The sequence below is a fragment of the Carcharhinus amblyrhynchos genome, chromosome 22 (genome assembly GCF_965287045.1).
Source record: "Carcharhinus amblyrhynchos chromosome 22, sCarAmb.v2.hapA, whole genome shotgun sequence".
In the NCBI taxonomy this organism is placed as follows: domain Eukaryota; kingdom Metazoa; phylum Chordata; class Chondrichthyes; order Carcharhiniformes; family Carcharhinidae; genus Carcharhinus; species Carcharhinus amblyrhynchos.
Genome location: NC_137345.1, coordinates 10,010,530 through 10,027,114, shown reverse-complemented (window position 1 = coordinate 10,027,114; position 16,585 = coordinate 10,010,530). Strand labels below are relative to the sequence as shown.

General features: G+C 41.7%; 2 protein-coding genes across 2 annotated transcripts in view; one reads left to right on the top strand and one right to left on the bottom strand.

Moving 5' to 3' along the window:
* LOC145357144 (uncharacterized) overlaps positions 1-16,585 on the top strand; it is a 149,448-nt gene that overhangs the window by 46,803 nt on the left and 86,060 nt on the right. The window lies entirely within an intron of this gene.
* Positions 1-16,585, bottom strand: part of LOC145357130 (titin-like) — a 31,574-nt gene that overhangs the window by 2,068 nt on the left and 12,921 nt on the right. The window contains 12 exon segments of the mRNA XM_080210289.1: positions 95-403; positions 1,072-1,395; positions 2,653-2,691; positions 2,694-2,960; positions 3,619-3,942; positions 5,191-5,499; positions 6,157-6,480; positions 7,732-8,040; positions 9,534-9,857; positions 11,311-11,619; positions 12,274-12,597; positions 14,041-14,349. Coding sequence (XP_080066415.1) covers positions 95-403; positions 1,072-1,395; positions 2,653-2,691; positions 2,694-2,960; positions 3,619-3,942; positions 5,191-5,499; positions 6,157-6,480; positions 7,732-8,040; positions 9,534-9,857; positions 11,311-11,619; positions 12,274-12,597; positions 14,041-14,349 — 3,471 coding nt within the window.

The following is a 16,585-nucleotide window of genomic DNA, read 5'->3' as shown; positions in this document are numbered from 1 at the left end:
CAGACATCGGAGCTGTCAATGTCTCCTCCCAGATAAAGCACCGATTAATCATTTCAGTCGAGAGTAATAAAGATAATCACTGAGAACAATTTACCATCAGATATTTGTAGCTTTACAGGAAATATTGAAAGTAGCCCGGAGTAAGCAGTACCACAGCTGTACCATCCTGCATCTCCTGGGCGAAGATCCTCCATAGTAACAACAAATAATCCTTGTGTCTTGTTATCTGTGATCGACATTCTCCCTCTCCGTCCATCTGGATCATCTGATTTTACCAAAACAGAGCACTGACGACTCCAATATTTCACATGTGACTGGGACAATTTGTCATAGTGACAATCGATAGTGATCGGTCTTCCCAAAACTCCTGTTACATTATTTTTTGCCCACAATGCACTTGGAGCTGAAAAGGCAACAGGTCAAAAATTGAACTGAAAATAATTGTTTAATACAAACAGATATATTTCAACAGGATTTGCCACCGAGCTCAGAGAAATCTCTGCAATTCATCTTCTAATGCAATTGAATACTTCTTTGTTTGAGATCATTGGGCTCATTGAGTAGGTGCTCCTCACAGATTGTTAACTAGACAACCATATTGAGATTGTATACTAAGCCCTTTATAAAGCAAGACCTTGAGTGGTTCCATTAATCTTTTAGCCCTGATTGGGATCTGTTAGGTTCTCCACAGGCATGTGGTTATTGTTTATTTTCATTTTATTCAATAAAAGCACAGTTCCTTCTCACCCGACTCCTGGTGTTATTTTCTTCCCAAACAGAACAGTTAGACAGCAGATTGTCTGCTCATGATCACTTTGTCCTTTGAAGGAGGTTACTGCTTATAAATGGGCACTGAGCTTTCTACATCACAACAATGGCTCTGAATCAGTTCCAGCTTTGACCAGAACGGATTTAAAAATTGCCCTGAAGTTGTGAAAAGTGAAAAGTAAATGTGAATCTATTTTTATCAAAATTAGTTTGAACGACCAATACAACTAAACCCGTGAGCAATTCCGACAGACATTATTATAAAAATTAGTTGAACTTTTTGAAGCCTCAACGTATAATTACCAACGTTGCTGATTTGTGTTAAATAACTGCAATCATTCTCTGAAATGTGGATCACTGACACTGTAACCATTTCACTGGATTTGTTTCCCCGGTTATTTGAGGCTGTGCAGTAATATTGATGATGTTGCTGTGTGAAGGATTGACAATGTAGATCCAGTTTATTGGTGTCAGAGATCTTTGAATCTTCAGATGGGTTCTTTTCATACCATGTGTACTGAATGGGAAGTGATCCCTGGACAGACTCACAGGAGATGGACACTGAGCCCCCAGAACATGAGGCATTTGATGGAGATTGAAATTTCAGTTCAGGAACAGACACGGGTTCTGTGGGAAAAAGATAATCATTAACGGTATTTCACATAAACTTCATTGCAGTGTTAACGTAAGCCTACATTAACTTGTGACACAAATTAAATAAAGCTTTAGTTTCAACTTTTAAACTTTAAAGTTTAGAATGAGCAATAAATTAAATAGTTTCATATTACCAATGTTTAGACACCTCACACACGTTGTGAGAAGGAATGGAATGTTTTTGAGAGAGATAGATGGAATGGGAGCTTGGCTGAATGCAGGTAGTATCTATTGATTGCTCCCACGTTTAGCAGATATTTATGATAGCAGATTAGTTAGTAACAAGCATTGGACTGTGATCTGAGGTAGACTTTGGATGTTTGCTGTGATAACGGAGACTTAAATATCTTTCCTAAAACCCAGTCTTGACCTAAATCTCCGATATTGAGGGATCCATCCCAACCACCAGTTGGAATGTGGAATTTGGCACTCAGCCAAATCTCCACTCACACCAATGGGACTGGATAATTGCAGCTGCGGCAGATTTTGGTGAATTCCAGCCATTGTTTGTGTTTGAATTTAACATTCAAAAGTAACTACCATTCAACATTTAAGTGTCAGTACTGTCTCAAGTCTAGGGCAGGGTTTTATGGCCTCGAACGAGCGAGACTGGAAAATCCCGCCCAAAGTCAACAGACATTTCCGTTGTCTGCCCCACACCCGCTCCGATACCACGGCGGGCAAGGCAGTAAATTCCAACGTAAATATCATCCAAAGGACATGAGCTGGAAGATAAAAGCTATCAGCTGGCGGCAACTGAAATAGTTAATTGGGAAACTGGCTTGAACTGCTCTTTTTGTTCTGAATCCCTTTGGTTTTGAACTCAGCACTGGAGTCTGATTTCAACCGAGTGTGGAGGTTTAATGAGCTGAAGGAATTTACTACAGGGGAAGAAGTGAGCTGTTAGTGAGTATCTGGTGAGTATCCGGGAAGTGGTCGAGGTTTATTATCCAGGCATCGGGAGCATGGGTGGGGTCCTTGCCAACTTCATAACCAGGAGAGCGTGGCCCAAGGTGTAATAAATCTGACCCCATCTCTCTGGATCATTACTCTGAACCTCTGAATTACAATTCCTCCAACATAATCATTGTTCTAACTGCCCTCTAGCTGCCAGACACTGCACTGCTGCGGAGCCTCCAGGCATCGGATCTGTCAATGTCTCCTCCCAATAAAGCACCGATCAGTCATTTCAGTCGATAATAATAAGGATAATCACTGAGAACAATTTACCGTCAAATATTTGAAGCTTTACAGGAAATATTGAAGGAGGCCGGGCTTATCAATACCACAGCTGTACCATCCTGCATCTCCTGGGCGAAGATCCTCTATAGTAACAACAAATACTCCTTGTGTCTTGTTATCTGTGATCGACATTCTCCCTCGCCGTCCATCTGGATCGTCTGATTTTACCAAAACAGAGCACTGACGACTCCAATATTTCACATGTGACTGGGACAATTTGTCATAGTGACAATCGATAGTGATCGCTCTTCCCAAAACTCCTGTTACATTATTTTTTGCCCGCAATGCACTCGGAGCTGAAAAGGCAACAGGTCAAAAATTGAACTGAAAATAATTGTTTAATACAAACAGATATATTTCAATAGGTTTTGCCACCTTGTTCAGAGAAATCTCTGCAATTCATCTTCTAATGCAATTGAATACTTCCTTGTTTGAAATCATTGGGCTTATTGAATATTTGATCCCTGCACATTGATAATAAGAAAACCATGTTGAGATTGTATACGAAGACCATAATAAAGCAAGAGCTTGAGAGGTTCCATTCATCTTTTAGTCCAGTTTGAAATCTGTTGTGTTCACAGGCGTTTGGTTATTGTTTGTTTACATTTTGTACAATAAAAGTACAGTTCCTTCACATCCGGCTCCTGGAGTTTTTAAATTTTCAAATCGCAATTCTCAGACAGCAAATTGTCTGCTCATGATCACATTGCTCTTTGAGGGAGCTTATTGCTTATAAATTGGCACTGAGCTTTCTACATCACAAGAATGGCTCTGAATCAGTTCCAGCATTGACCAAAATGGACTTCTAATCTGTCCTGAAGTTGTGAAAAATAAGTGCAATTCTATTTTTATTAAAATTGCTTTGAATGACCAATAGAACTCAAGCGTGAGCAATTCAGATGGACATTAATTTAAAAATTAATTGACTTTTTTGAAGCTTAACATGATATTTACCGATGTTGCTGATTTGTGTTAAATAACTGCATTCTTTCTCCGATCTGTTGATCACTGACACTGTAACCATTTCACTGGATTTTTCTCCCTGGTTATTTGAGGCTATGCAGTAATATTGATGATGTTGCTGTGTGAAGGATTGACAATGCAGGTCCAGTTTATTGGTGTCAGAAATCTTTGAATCTTCAGATGGGTTCTTTTCATACCATGTATACTGAATGGGAATTGATCCTTGGACAGACTCACAGGAGGCGGACACTGAGCCCCCAGAACATGAGGCATTTGGTGGTGATAGAAATTTCAGTTCAGGAACAGACACGGGTTCTGTGGGAAAAAAGCAATCATTAATGGATTTTCACAGTAACATCATTGCAGTGTTAATGTAAGCCTACTTGTGACACTGAGTAAAAAAAAGCATTAACTTTAAACGTTAAATGATTAAACTTTAGAATGACAAAAAAATTAACTAGCTACATATTACCAGCATTTCTACACCTCACCCAGGATGTGAGGAGGAAGGGAAACTGTTAGAGAGAAAGAGATGGCAGTGGGAGATCAGCCAAATGCAGGTAGTATCTATTGATTGCTCTCACGGACAGCAGATATTCATGATAGCAGATTAGTTTGTGACAAGCATTGGAATGTGACCAGAGATAGACTGTGGATGTTTGCTGAGATAATGGAGATTTAAATATCTTTCCTAAAATCTAATCATGTGCTGAATAGCGTGATATCGAGTGATCCGCCCCCCGCTGCCAGGTGGAATTTGGCACTCAGCCGAATCTCCATTCACAGCAGCGGGACTGGAGAATTCTAGTTTCGGACGAGTTTGGCAAATTCTAGCCATCGTTTGAATTTGTATTTAACATTCAACATTAAGTACCATTCAACATTAAAGCGTGAGTACTGGTTCAAATCTAGGGTGGGGTGTTATGGCCTCGTACAAGCGAGACTGGAAAATCCCGCCCAAGGTCAACAGGCATTTCCGTTGTCTGCCCCACACCAGCTCCGATACCACGGTGGGCAAGGCAGTAAAATTCCGATGTAAGTGTCATCCAAAGGACATGAGCTGGGAGATAGAAGCTATCCGCTGGCAGCAACTGAAATAGTTAATTGGGAAACTGGCTTGAACTGCTCTTTTTGTTCTGAATCTCTTTGTTTTTGAACTCAGCACTGGAGCCTGACTTCAACTGAGTGTGGGGGTTTAATGAGCTGAAGGAATTTACTGCAGGGGAAGAAGTGAGCTGTTAGTGAGTATCTGGTGAGTATCCGGGAAGTGGTCAAGGTTTATCATCCAGGCATCGGGAGCATGGGTGGGGTCCTTGCCAACTTCATAACCAGGAGGGCGTGGCCCAAGCAATAAAACTGACCCCATCTCTCTGGATCATTACTCTGAACCTCTGAATTACAATTCCTCCAACATAATCATTGTTCTAACTGCCCTCTAGCTGCCAGACTCTGCACTGCTGTGGAGCCTCCAGGCATCGGAGCTGTCAATGTCTCCTCCCAGATAAAGCACCGATCAGTCATTTCAGTCGATAATAATAAGGATAATCACTGAGAACAATTTACCGTCAGATATTTGAAGCTTTACAGGAAATATTGAAAGGAGGCCGGGCTTATCAATACCACAGCTGTACCATCCTGCATCTCCTGGGCGAAGATCCTCCATAGTAACAACAAATACTCCTTGTGTCTTGTTATCTGTGATCGACACTCTCCCTCGCCGTCCATCTGGATCGTCTGATTTTACCAAAACAGAGCACTGACGACTCCAATATTTCACATGTGACTGGGACAATTTGTCATAGTGACAATCGATAGTGATCGTTCTTCCCAAAACTCCTGTTACATTATTTTTTGCCCGCAATGCACTCGGAGCTGAAAAGGCAACAGGTCAAAAATTGAACTGAAAATAATTGTTTAATACAAACAGATATATTTCAATAGGTTTTGCCACCTTGTTCAGAGAAATCTCTGCAATTCATCTTCTAATGCAATTGAATACTTCCTTGTTTGAAATCATTGGGCTTATTGAATATTTGCTCCCTGCACATTGATAATAAGAAAACCATGTTGAGATTGTATACGAAGACCATAATAAAGCAAGAGCTTGAGAGGTTCCATTCATCTTTTAGTCCAGTTTGAAATCTGTTGTGTTCACAGGCGTGTGGTTATTGTTTGCTTACATTTTGTACAATAAAGGAACAGTTCCTTCACATCCGGCTCCTGGAGTTTTTAAATTTTCAAATCGCAATTCTCAGACAGCAAATTGTCTGCTCATGATCACATTGCTCTTTGAGGGAGCTTATTGCTTATAAATTGGCACTGAGCTTTCTACATCACAAGAATGGCTCTGAATCAGTTCCAGCATTGACCAAAATGGACTTCTAATCTGTCCTGAAGTTGTGAAAAGTAAGTGCAATTCTATTTTTATTAAAATTGCTTTGAATGACCAATAGAACTAAAACGCGAGCAATTCAGATGGACATTAATTTAAAAATTAGTTGTTTTTTTGAAGCTTAACATGATATTTACCAATGTTGCTGATATGTGTTAAATAACTGCATTCTTTCTCCGATCTGTTGATCACTGACACTGTAACCATTTCACTGGATTTTTCTCCCTGGTTATTTGAGGCTGTGCAGTAATATTGATGATGTTGCTGTGTGAAGGATTGACAATGCAGGTCCAGTTTATTGGTGTCAGAAATCTTTGAATCTTCAGACGGGGTCTTTTCATACCATGTGTACTGAATGGGAAGTGATCCTTGGACAGACTCACAGGAGGCGGACACTGAGCCCCCAGAACATGAGGCATTTGGTGGTGATAGAAATTTCAGTTCAGGAACAGACACGGGTTCTGTGGGAAAAAAGCAATCATTAATGGATTTTCACAGTAACATCATTGCAGTGTTAATGTAAGCCTACTTGTGACACTGAGTAAAAAAAAGCATTAACTTTAAACGTTAAATGATTAAACTTTAGAATGACAAAAAAATTAACTAGCTACATATTACCAGCATTTCTACACCTCACCCAGGATGTGAGGAGGAAGGGAAACTGTTAGAGAGAAAGAGATGGCAGTGGGAGATCGGCCGAATGCAGGTAGTATCTATTGATTGCTCTCACGGACAGCAGATATTCATGATAGCAGATTAGTTTGTGACAAGCATTGGAGTGTGACCAGAGATAGACTGTGGATGTTTGCTGAGATAATGGAGATTTAAATATCTTTCCTAAAATCTAATCATGTGCTGGATAGCCTGATATCGAGTGATCCGCCCCCGCTGCCAGTTGGAATTTGGCACTCAGCCGAATCTCCATTCACAGCAGCGGGACTGGAGAATTCTAGTTTCGGACGAGTTTGGCAAATTCTAGCCATCGTTTGTATTTGTATTTAACATTCAACATTAAGTACCATTCAACATTAAAGCGTGAGTACTGGTTCAAATCTAGGGTGGGGTGTTATGGCCTTGTACAAGCGAGACTGGAAAATCCCGCCCAAGGTCAACAGGCATTTCCGTTGTCTGCCCCACACCAGCTCCGATACCACGGTGGGCAAGGCAGTAAAATTCCAATGTAAGTGTCATCCGAACGACGTGAGCTGAGAGATAGAAGCTATCCGCTGGCAGCAACTGAAATAGTTAATTGGGGAAACTGGCTTGAACTGCTCTTTTTGTTCTGAATCTCTTTGTTTTTGAACTCAGCACTGGAATCTGGCTTCAACCGCATGTGGAGGTTCCACAGGTTTGAAGGAATTTACATCAGGAGAAAATGTGACCTTTTAGTTAGAGTCTGGTGAGTATTCGAGAAGTGTTCAAGTTTTATTATCCAGGCATTGGGAGCATGGGTGGGGCCTTTGGCAACTTCATAACCAGGAGAGCGTGGTCCAAGGTGAAATATGTCTGACCCCATCTCTCTGGATCATTATTCTGAGCCTCTGAATTACAATTCCTCCAACATAATCATTGTTCTAACTGCCCTGTACTGCCGGAAACTATACTGCTGCGGAACCTCGGGATATTGGAGCTGTCAATGTCTCCTCCCAGATAAAGCAACGATCAATCATTTCAGTCGAGAGTAATAAAGATAATCACTGAGAACAATTTACCGTCAGATATTTGTAGCTTTACAGGAAATATTGAAAGGAGGCCGGACTTAGAAATACCACAGCTGTACCATCCTGCATCTCCTGAGCGAAGATCCTCCATAGTAACTACAAATAATCCTTTTGTCTTGTTATCTGTGATCGACATTCTCCCTCGCCGTCCATCTGGATCGTCTGATTTTACCAAAACAGAGCACTGACGACTCCAATATTTCACATGTGACTGGGACAATTTGTCATAGTGACAATCGATAGTGATCGCTCTTCCCAAAACTCCTGTTACATTATTTTTTGCCCACAATGCACTCGGAGCTGAAGTAACAACAGGTCAAAAATTGAACTGAAAATAATTGTTTAATACACACAGATATATTCCAATAGGATTTGCCACTGTGTTCTTAGAAATCTCTGCAATACATCTTCTAATGCAATTGAATACTTCCTTGTTTGAAATCATTGGGCTTATTGAATACGTGCTCCCCGCGGATTGAAATTAAACAACCATATTGAGATTGTATACTAAGCTCTTTATAAAGCAAGACCTTGAGAGGTTCCATTAATCTTTTAGTCCTGGTTGGAATCTGTTGTGTTCACCACAGGCATGTACATAGAATATAGAACATAGAACACTACAGCACAAACAGGCCCTTCGGCCCACAGGTTGCACCGACCACATCCATACCTACCAAGCCATAGAACTATCTGTCACTCCCAATCCCATTAAATCCCATATACTCATCCAGAAGTCTTTTAAAAGACCCCAGCAGGTTCGCCTCTACCACCACCGATGGCAGCAGATTCCACATTATTGTTTATTTTCATTTTGTACCATAAAAGCACAGTTCCTTCACATTCAGGTCCTGGAGTTATTAAATTCTCAAAGAGCAGTTGTCAGACAGCAGATTGCCTGCTCATGATCACATTGCTCTTTGAGGGAGCTTATTGCATATAAATTGTCACTGAGCTTCCTACAACACAACAATGGCCCTGAATCAGTTCCAGCATTGACCAGAATAGACTTTAAAACTGTCCTGAAGTTGTGAAAAGTGAAAAATAAAGGCAATTCTATTTTCATTAAAATTGTTTTGAACGACCTATGGAACTAAACTCTCGTAGCGACCATTTCAACCTGGGGAAATAGCCTCTATAACCTCTATAACCGACACTATAACCATTTCACTGGATTTGTCTCCCTGGTTATTTGAGTCTGTGCAGTAATATTGATGAAGTTGCTGTGTGAAGGATTGACGTAGAAGCTATTGAAAGGGTACAGAGGAGATTTACAAGGATGTTGCCTGGACTGGGAGGCATGCCTTATGAAGATAGATTGAGGGAGCTGGGACTCTTTTCCCTGGAGAGGCAAAGGTTGAGAGGCGACCTGATAGAAGTTTATAAAATGTTGAGAGGAATAGATAGGGTGGACTCTCAGAGGCTATTTCCCCGGGTTGAAATGGTCGCTACGAGAGGACACAGATTTAAGGTGCGGGGAGGGAAGTACAGAGGTGAAGTTAGGGGTAAGTTTTTCACTCAGAGGGTGGTGAGTGAGTGGAATCAGCTGCCGTCAGTGGTGGTGGAGGCGAACTCACTGGGGTCTTTTAAAAGACTTCTGGATGAGTATATGGGGTTTAATGGGATTGGGGGTTATAGATAGGTCTATAGATTGGTAGGTGTAGATGTGATCGGCGCAACTCGTGGGCCGAAGGGCCTGTTTGTGCTGTAGTGTTCTATGTTCTAAACCCGTGAGCAATTCAGGCAGACATTATTCAAAATTACTTGATTTTTTTGAAGCTTAATGTGATATTTACCAATGTTGCTGATTTGTGTTAAATAACTGCAATCATTCTCTGAAATGTGGATCACCGACACTATAACCGTTTCACTGGATTTGTCTCCCTGGTTATTTGAGGCTGTGCAGTAATATTGATGAAGTTGCTGTGTGAAGGATTGACAATGTAGATCCAGTTTATTGGTGTCAGAAATCTTTGAATCTTCAGACGGGGTCTTTTCATACCATTTGTACTGAATGGGAAGTGATCCCCGGACAGACTCACAGGAGACGGACACTGAGCCCCCAGAACATGAGACTTCTGGTGGTGATAGAAATTTAATTTCAGGAACAGACACGGGTTCTGTTGGGGAAAAAAAACAATCATTAAAAGATTTCCATAGCAACTTCATTGCAGTGTAAATGTAAGCCTGCTTGTGACACAAATTAAATAAAAGTTAAACTTTCAACTTTAAAACTTTAAACTTTAGAATGAGCAAAAAATTAAATAGTTTCATTTTACCAGTATTTCTCCACCTCATCCAGGGTGTGAGGAGGAAGGGAAAGTGTTAGAGAGAGATGGCAGTGGGAGCTTGGCCAAATTCAGGTAGTATCTATCAGTAGTATTAGTAAGCCTACTTATGGCACTGAGTTAAAAAAGCATTAACTTTAAACTTTGAATGATTAAATTTAGAATGACAAAAAAATTAAATAGTTACATATTTCCAGCATTTCTGTACCTCACCCAGGATGTGAGGAGGAAGGGAAAGTGTTAGAGAGAGAGTGAGAGAGAGAGATGGCAGTGGGAGCTTGGCCAAATGCAGGTAGTATCTATTGATTGCTCTCACAGACACCAGATATTCATGAAAGCAGATTTGTTCGTGACAAGCATTGGAATGTGTCCAGAGATAGACTGTGGATGTTTGCTGAAATAACAGAGATTTAAATATCTTTCCTACAATCTAATCTTGTCCTGAATTCTCTGATATCGAGCGATCTGCCCCCGCTGTCAGTTGGAATGGGGAATTTGATGCTCAGCCAAATCTTCATTCACAGCAGCAGGACTGGATAATTCCAGCCGCGGACGATTTTGGAGAATTCCAGACATTGTTTGTATTTAACATTAAACATTAAGTACCATTTAACCTTGAGGTGTGAGTACTGTTTAAAGTCTAGGGTGGGGTTTTATGGCCTCAAACGAGCAAGACTGGAAAATCACACTCAAGATCAACAGACATTTCCGTTGCCTGTCCCAAACCCGCTCCAATACCACGGCGGGCAAGGCAGTAAAATTCCAACGTAAGTATCATCCAAAGGACATGAGCTGGGAGATAGAAGCTATCAGCTTCTCATTAATTGGGGAAACTGGCTTGAACTGCTCTTTTTGTACTGAGTGCCTTTGTTTTTGAACTCAGCGCTGGAGTCTGACTTCAGCTGAGTGTGGAGGTTTATTGAGCTGAAGGAATTTATTATAGAGAAGAAATGAGCTGTTGGTGAGTATCTGGTGAGTACTCGGGAAGTGGTCAAAGTCTATTATCCAGTCATCAGGAGCATGGGTGAGGTCCTTGCCAACTTGTTAACCAGGACAACGTGGTCCAAGGTGCAATAAATCTGACCCCATCTCTCTGGATCATTACTCTGAGCCTCTGATTTACAATTCCTCCAACATAATCATTGTTCTAACTGCCCTCTAGCTGCCAGACTCTGCACTGCCGCGGAGCCTCCGGGTATCGGAGCTGTCAATGTCTCCTCCCAGATAAACACCGATCAGTCATTTCAGTCGAGAGTAATAAAGATAATCACTGAGAACAATTTACCATCAAATATTTGAAGCTTTACAGGAAATATTGAAAGGAGGCCGGGCTTATCAATACCACAGCTGTACCATCCTGCATCTCCTGAGCGAAGACCCTCCATAGTAACAACAAATAATCCTTGTGTCTTGTTATCTGTGATCGACATTCTCCCTCGCCGTCCATCTGGATCGTCTGATTTTACCAAAACAGAGCACTGACGACTCCAATATTTCACATCTGACTGGGACTCTTTGCCATAGTGACAATCGATAGTGATAGCTCTTCCCAAAACTCCTGTTACCTTATTTTCTGCCCACAATGTACTCGGAGCTGAGAAGACAACAGGTCAAAAATTTAAATGAAAATAGTTGTTTTATACAAGCAGATATATTTCTATTGGATTTACCACTGTGTTCAGAGAAATCTCCCCGATACAGCTTGGAATGCAATTGTATACTTCCCTGTTTGATATCATTTGGCTCATTGAATATGTTCTTCCTGCTGATTGATAATTAGAAAACCATATTGAGATTGTATACTAATCCCTTTATAAAGCAAGACCTTGAGAGGTTCCATTAATCTTTTTGTCCTGGTTGGGATCTGTTGGGTTCACCACAGGTGTGTGGTTATTGTTTATTTTCATTTTGTACAATAAAGCACAGTTCCTTCTCATCCATCTCCTGGAGCTATTATATTCTCAAACAGCAACTGTCAGACAGCAAACTGTCTGCTCATGATCACATTGCTCTTTGAGGAAACCTATTGCTCACACATTGGTGCTGAGCTTCCTACATCATAACAATGGCTCTGAATCAGTTCCAGCAGTGACCAGAACAGGCTTTAAAATTGTCCTGAAGTTGTGAAAACTGAAAAACAAATCCAATTCTATTTTTATTAAAATTGCTTTGAACAATCAGAAAAACTAAACCCGTGAGCAATTCAGACAGACATAATTGAATTTCTGTTGCTTAAAGTGATATTTACCAATATTGCTAATTTGTGTTAAATAACTGCAATCATTCTCTGAAACATGAATCACTGACACAGTGACCATTTCACTAGATTTTTCTCCCTGGTTATTTGAGGCTGTGCAGTAATATTGATGATGTTGCCGTGTGAAGGATTGACAATGTAGATCCAGTTTATTGGTGTCAGAGACCTTTGAATCTTCAGACGGGGTCTTTTCATACCATGTGTACGGAATGGGAAGTGATCCCCGGACAGACTCACAGGAGACGGACACTGAGCCCCCAGAACATGAGACTTTTGGTGGTGATAGAAATTTAATTTCAGGAACAGACACGGGTTCTGTTGGGGGAAAAAAACAATCATTAAAAGATTTTCATAGCAACTTCATTGCAGTGTAAATGTAAGCCTGCTTGTGACACAAATTAAATAAAAGTTAAACTTTCAACTTTAAAACTTTAAACTTTAGAATGAGCAAAAAATTAAATAGTTTCATTTTACCAGTATTTCTCCACCTCATCCAGGGTGTGAGGAGGAAGGGAAAGTGTTAGAGAGAGATGGCAGTGGGAACTTGGCCAAATTCAGGTAGTATCTATCAGTAGTATTAGTAAGCCTACTTGTGGCACTGAGTTAAAAAAGCATTAACTTTAAACTTTGAATGATTAAATTTAGAATGACAAAAAAATTAAATAGTTACATATTTCCAGCATTTCTGTACCTCACCCAGGATGTGAGGAGGAAGGGAAAGTGTTAGAGAGAGAGTGAGAGAGAGAGATGGCAGTGGGAGCTTGGCCAAATGCAGGTAGTATCTATTGATTGCTCTCACAGACACCAGATATTCATGAAAGCAGATTTGTTCGTGACAAGCATTGGAATGTGTCCAGAGATAGACTGTGGATGTTTGCTGAAATAACAGAGATTTAAATATCTTTCCTACAATCTAATCTTGTCCTGAATTCTCTGATATCGAGCGATCTGCCCCCGCTGTCAGTTGGAATGGGGAATTTGAAGCTCAGCCAAATCTCCATTCACAGCAGCGGGACTGGATAATTCTAGTCGCGGACAATTTTGGAGAATTCCAGCCATTGTTTGTATTTAACATTAAACATTAAGCACCATTTAACCTTGAGGTGTGAGTACTGTTTAAAGTCTAGGGTGGGGTATTATGGCTTCAAGCAAGCAAGACTGGAAAATCACACCCAAGATCAACAGACATTTCCGTTGCCTGTCCCAAACCCGCTTCAATACCACGGTGGGCAAGGCAGTAAAATTCCAACGTAAGTATCATCCAAAGGACATGAGCTGGGAGATAGAAGCTATCAGCTTCTCATTAATTGGGGAAACTGGCTTGAACTGCTCTTTTTGTACTGAGTCCCTTTGTTTTTGAACTCAGCGCTGGAGCCTAACTTCAACCGAGTCTGGAGGTTTATTGAGCTGAAGCAATTTATTACAGAGAAGAAATGAGTATCTGGTGAGTACTCGGGAATTGGTCAAAGTCTATTATCCAGTCAACAGGAGCATGGGTGAGGTCCTTGCCAACTTGTTAACCAGGACAACATGGTCCAAGGTGCAGTAAATCTGACCCCATCTCTCTGGATCATTACTCTGAACCTCTGAATTACAATTCCTCCAACATAATCATTGTTCTAACTGCCCTCTAGCTGCCAGACTCTGCACTGCCGCGGAGCCTCCAGACATCGGAGCTGTCAATGTCTCTTCCCAGATAAAGCAGCGATCAGTCATTTCTGTTGAGAGTAATAAAGATAATCACCGAGAACAATTTACCGTCAGATATTTGTAGCTTTACAGGAAATATTGAAAAGAGGCCGGACTTAGAAATACCACAGCTGTACCATCCTGCATCTCCTGAGCGAAGATCTTCCATCGTAACAACAAACAATCCTTGTCTCTTGTTATCTGTGATCGACATTCTCCCTCGCCGTCCATCTGGATCATCTGATTTTACCAAAACAGAGCACTGACGACGCCAATATTTCACATGTGACTGGGACAATTTGTCATAGTGACAATCGATAGTGATCGCTCTTCCCAAAACTCCTGTTACCTTATTTTTTGCCCATAATGCACTTGGAGCTGAGAAGACAACAGGTCAAAAATTGAACTGAAAATAGTTGTTTAATACAAACAGATATATTTCAATAGGATTTACCACTGTGTTCAGAGAACATAACAACATAAGAAATAGGAGCAGGAGTAGGCCATCTAGCCCCTCGAGCCTGCCCCGCCATTCAATAAGATCATGGCTGATCTGTCGTGTCTCAGTTCCACTTTCCCGCCCTCTCCCCATAACCCTTAATCCCCTTGCCTATCAAAAACCTATCAACCCGCGTCTTAAATATATTTAGCGAGGCAGCCTCCACCACTTCAACGGGCAGAGAATTCCAGAGATTCACCACCCTTTGAGTGAAGAAGTTCCTCCTCAACTCTGTTCTAAACCGCCCCCCCTTTATCTTGAGGCTATGCCCTCTAGTCCTACTGTCCTTTCTAAGCAGGAAGAGCCTTTCCACCTCTATCCTATCCATCCCATTCATCATCTTATATGTCTCAGTGAGATCTCCCCTCGTTCTTCTATACTCTAACGAGTACAAGCCTAGTTTATTCAGCCTCTCCTCATAGTTCAACCCCCTCAACTCCGATATCAGCCTAGTAAACCTCCTCTGCACTCCCTCCAAGGCCAAAATATCCTTGCGTAAGTGCGGCGACCAAAACTGCACACAGTACTCCAGCTGCGGCCTCACCAATGCCCTATACAGCTGCAGCAAGACCTCCCTACTTTTATATTCAATCCCCCTCGCTATGAAGGCCAGCATCCCATTTGCCTTCCTGACCACCTGCTGCACCTGCAGGCTGGGTTTTTGCGACTCATGCACAAGGACCCCGAGGTCCCTCTGCACCGTCGCATGCTGCAGTTTTTCGCCATGTAAGTAATAGTCCTTCCTACCATTATTCCTACCAGAGTGGACAACTTCATACTTGCCAACATTAAATTCCATTTGCCAGTTCCTGGCCCATTCGCCCAGCCTATCTAGATCCTTCTGCAGACTCTCCACACCCTCTGCACAATTTGCCGTTCCACCAATCTTGGTGTCATCAGCAAATTTCGACACCATACACTCGGTTCCCTCCTCCAGATCATCTATATAAATGGTAAATAGCTGAGGCCCCAGCACCGACCCCTGGGGCACTCCACTAGTCACCAACCGCCAACCCAAATAACACCCATTGACCCTCACTCTCTGCCTCCTATTTGACAGCCAATCCTCTGTCCGCGCTAACACCCTACCCCCAACTCCATGCCCCCTGACCTTCTGTAATAACCTCTTGTGAGGCACCTTAACAAACGCCTTCTGAAAATCAAGAAACACCACATCCACCGGCTCCCCTCTATCCACCGCCCTAGACACATCCTCATAGAACTCCAATAAATTCGTCAGACACGACTTCCCTTTAACGAATCCGTGCTGCGTCTGCTCTATCAAACAATTCTCCTCAAGATGCCTCGCTATTTTCTCCTTGATCACGGATTCTAACATTTTACCTACAACAGATGTTAAACTAACCAGCCTATAATTCCCTGCCTTTTGCCTGCCACCCTTCTTAAACAACGACGTAACATTAGCCGTTTTCCAATCTTCCGGCACTTCCCCGGAATCCAGCGACGTTTGGAAAATAATCACCAAGGCATCCACTATCACCTCCGCCATTTCTTTCAGAACCCTTGGATACATTCCATCCGGTCCTGGGGACTTTTCCACAATCAGTCCCTCCAGTCTGTCAAGCACTGCCTCTCTAGTAACAATAATGTCATTCAGGCCCTCCACTCCTCCCAGCTTTCCATCGCTAACACCCGGCAAATTGTTCACGTCCTCCTCCATGAAGACCGAAACAAAAAAGTTATTCAAGGCCTCTGCCATTTCCCCATCCCCTGCCACTAAGTCCCCCCTCTCATCCTCTAAGGGTCCAATGTTCACCCTAGTCAGCCTCTTCCTTTTTATATATTTATAAAAACTCTTACTATCCTTTTTTATATTAAGCGCTAGCCCAGCTTCATAGTTCATCCTACCCTTCTTTATCAACTTCTTTGTCATTCTTTGTTAACATTTAAACCTCTCCCAATCCTCTTCTCGCCCACTACTCTTAGCTACTCTAAACGCATACACTTTTAATTTAACACTTTCCTTTACCTCCTTCGTTATCCATGGCTGATTATCTCTCCTCCTACGATCCTCTTTAACCATCGGAATGAATTTCTGCTGATCACCAAGAAAGATCTCCTTAAAGATCCTCCACTGTTCCCCAGCAGACCTAC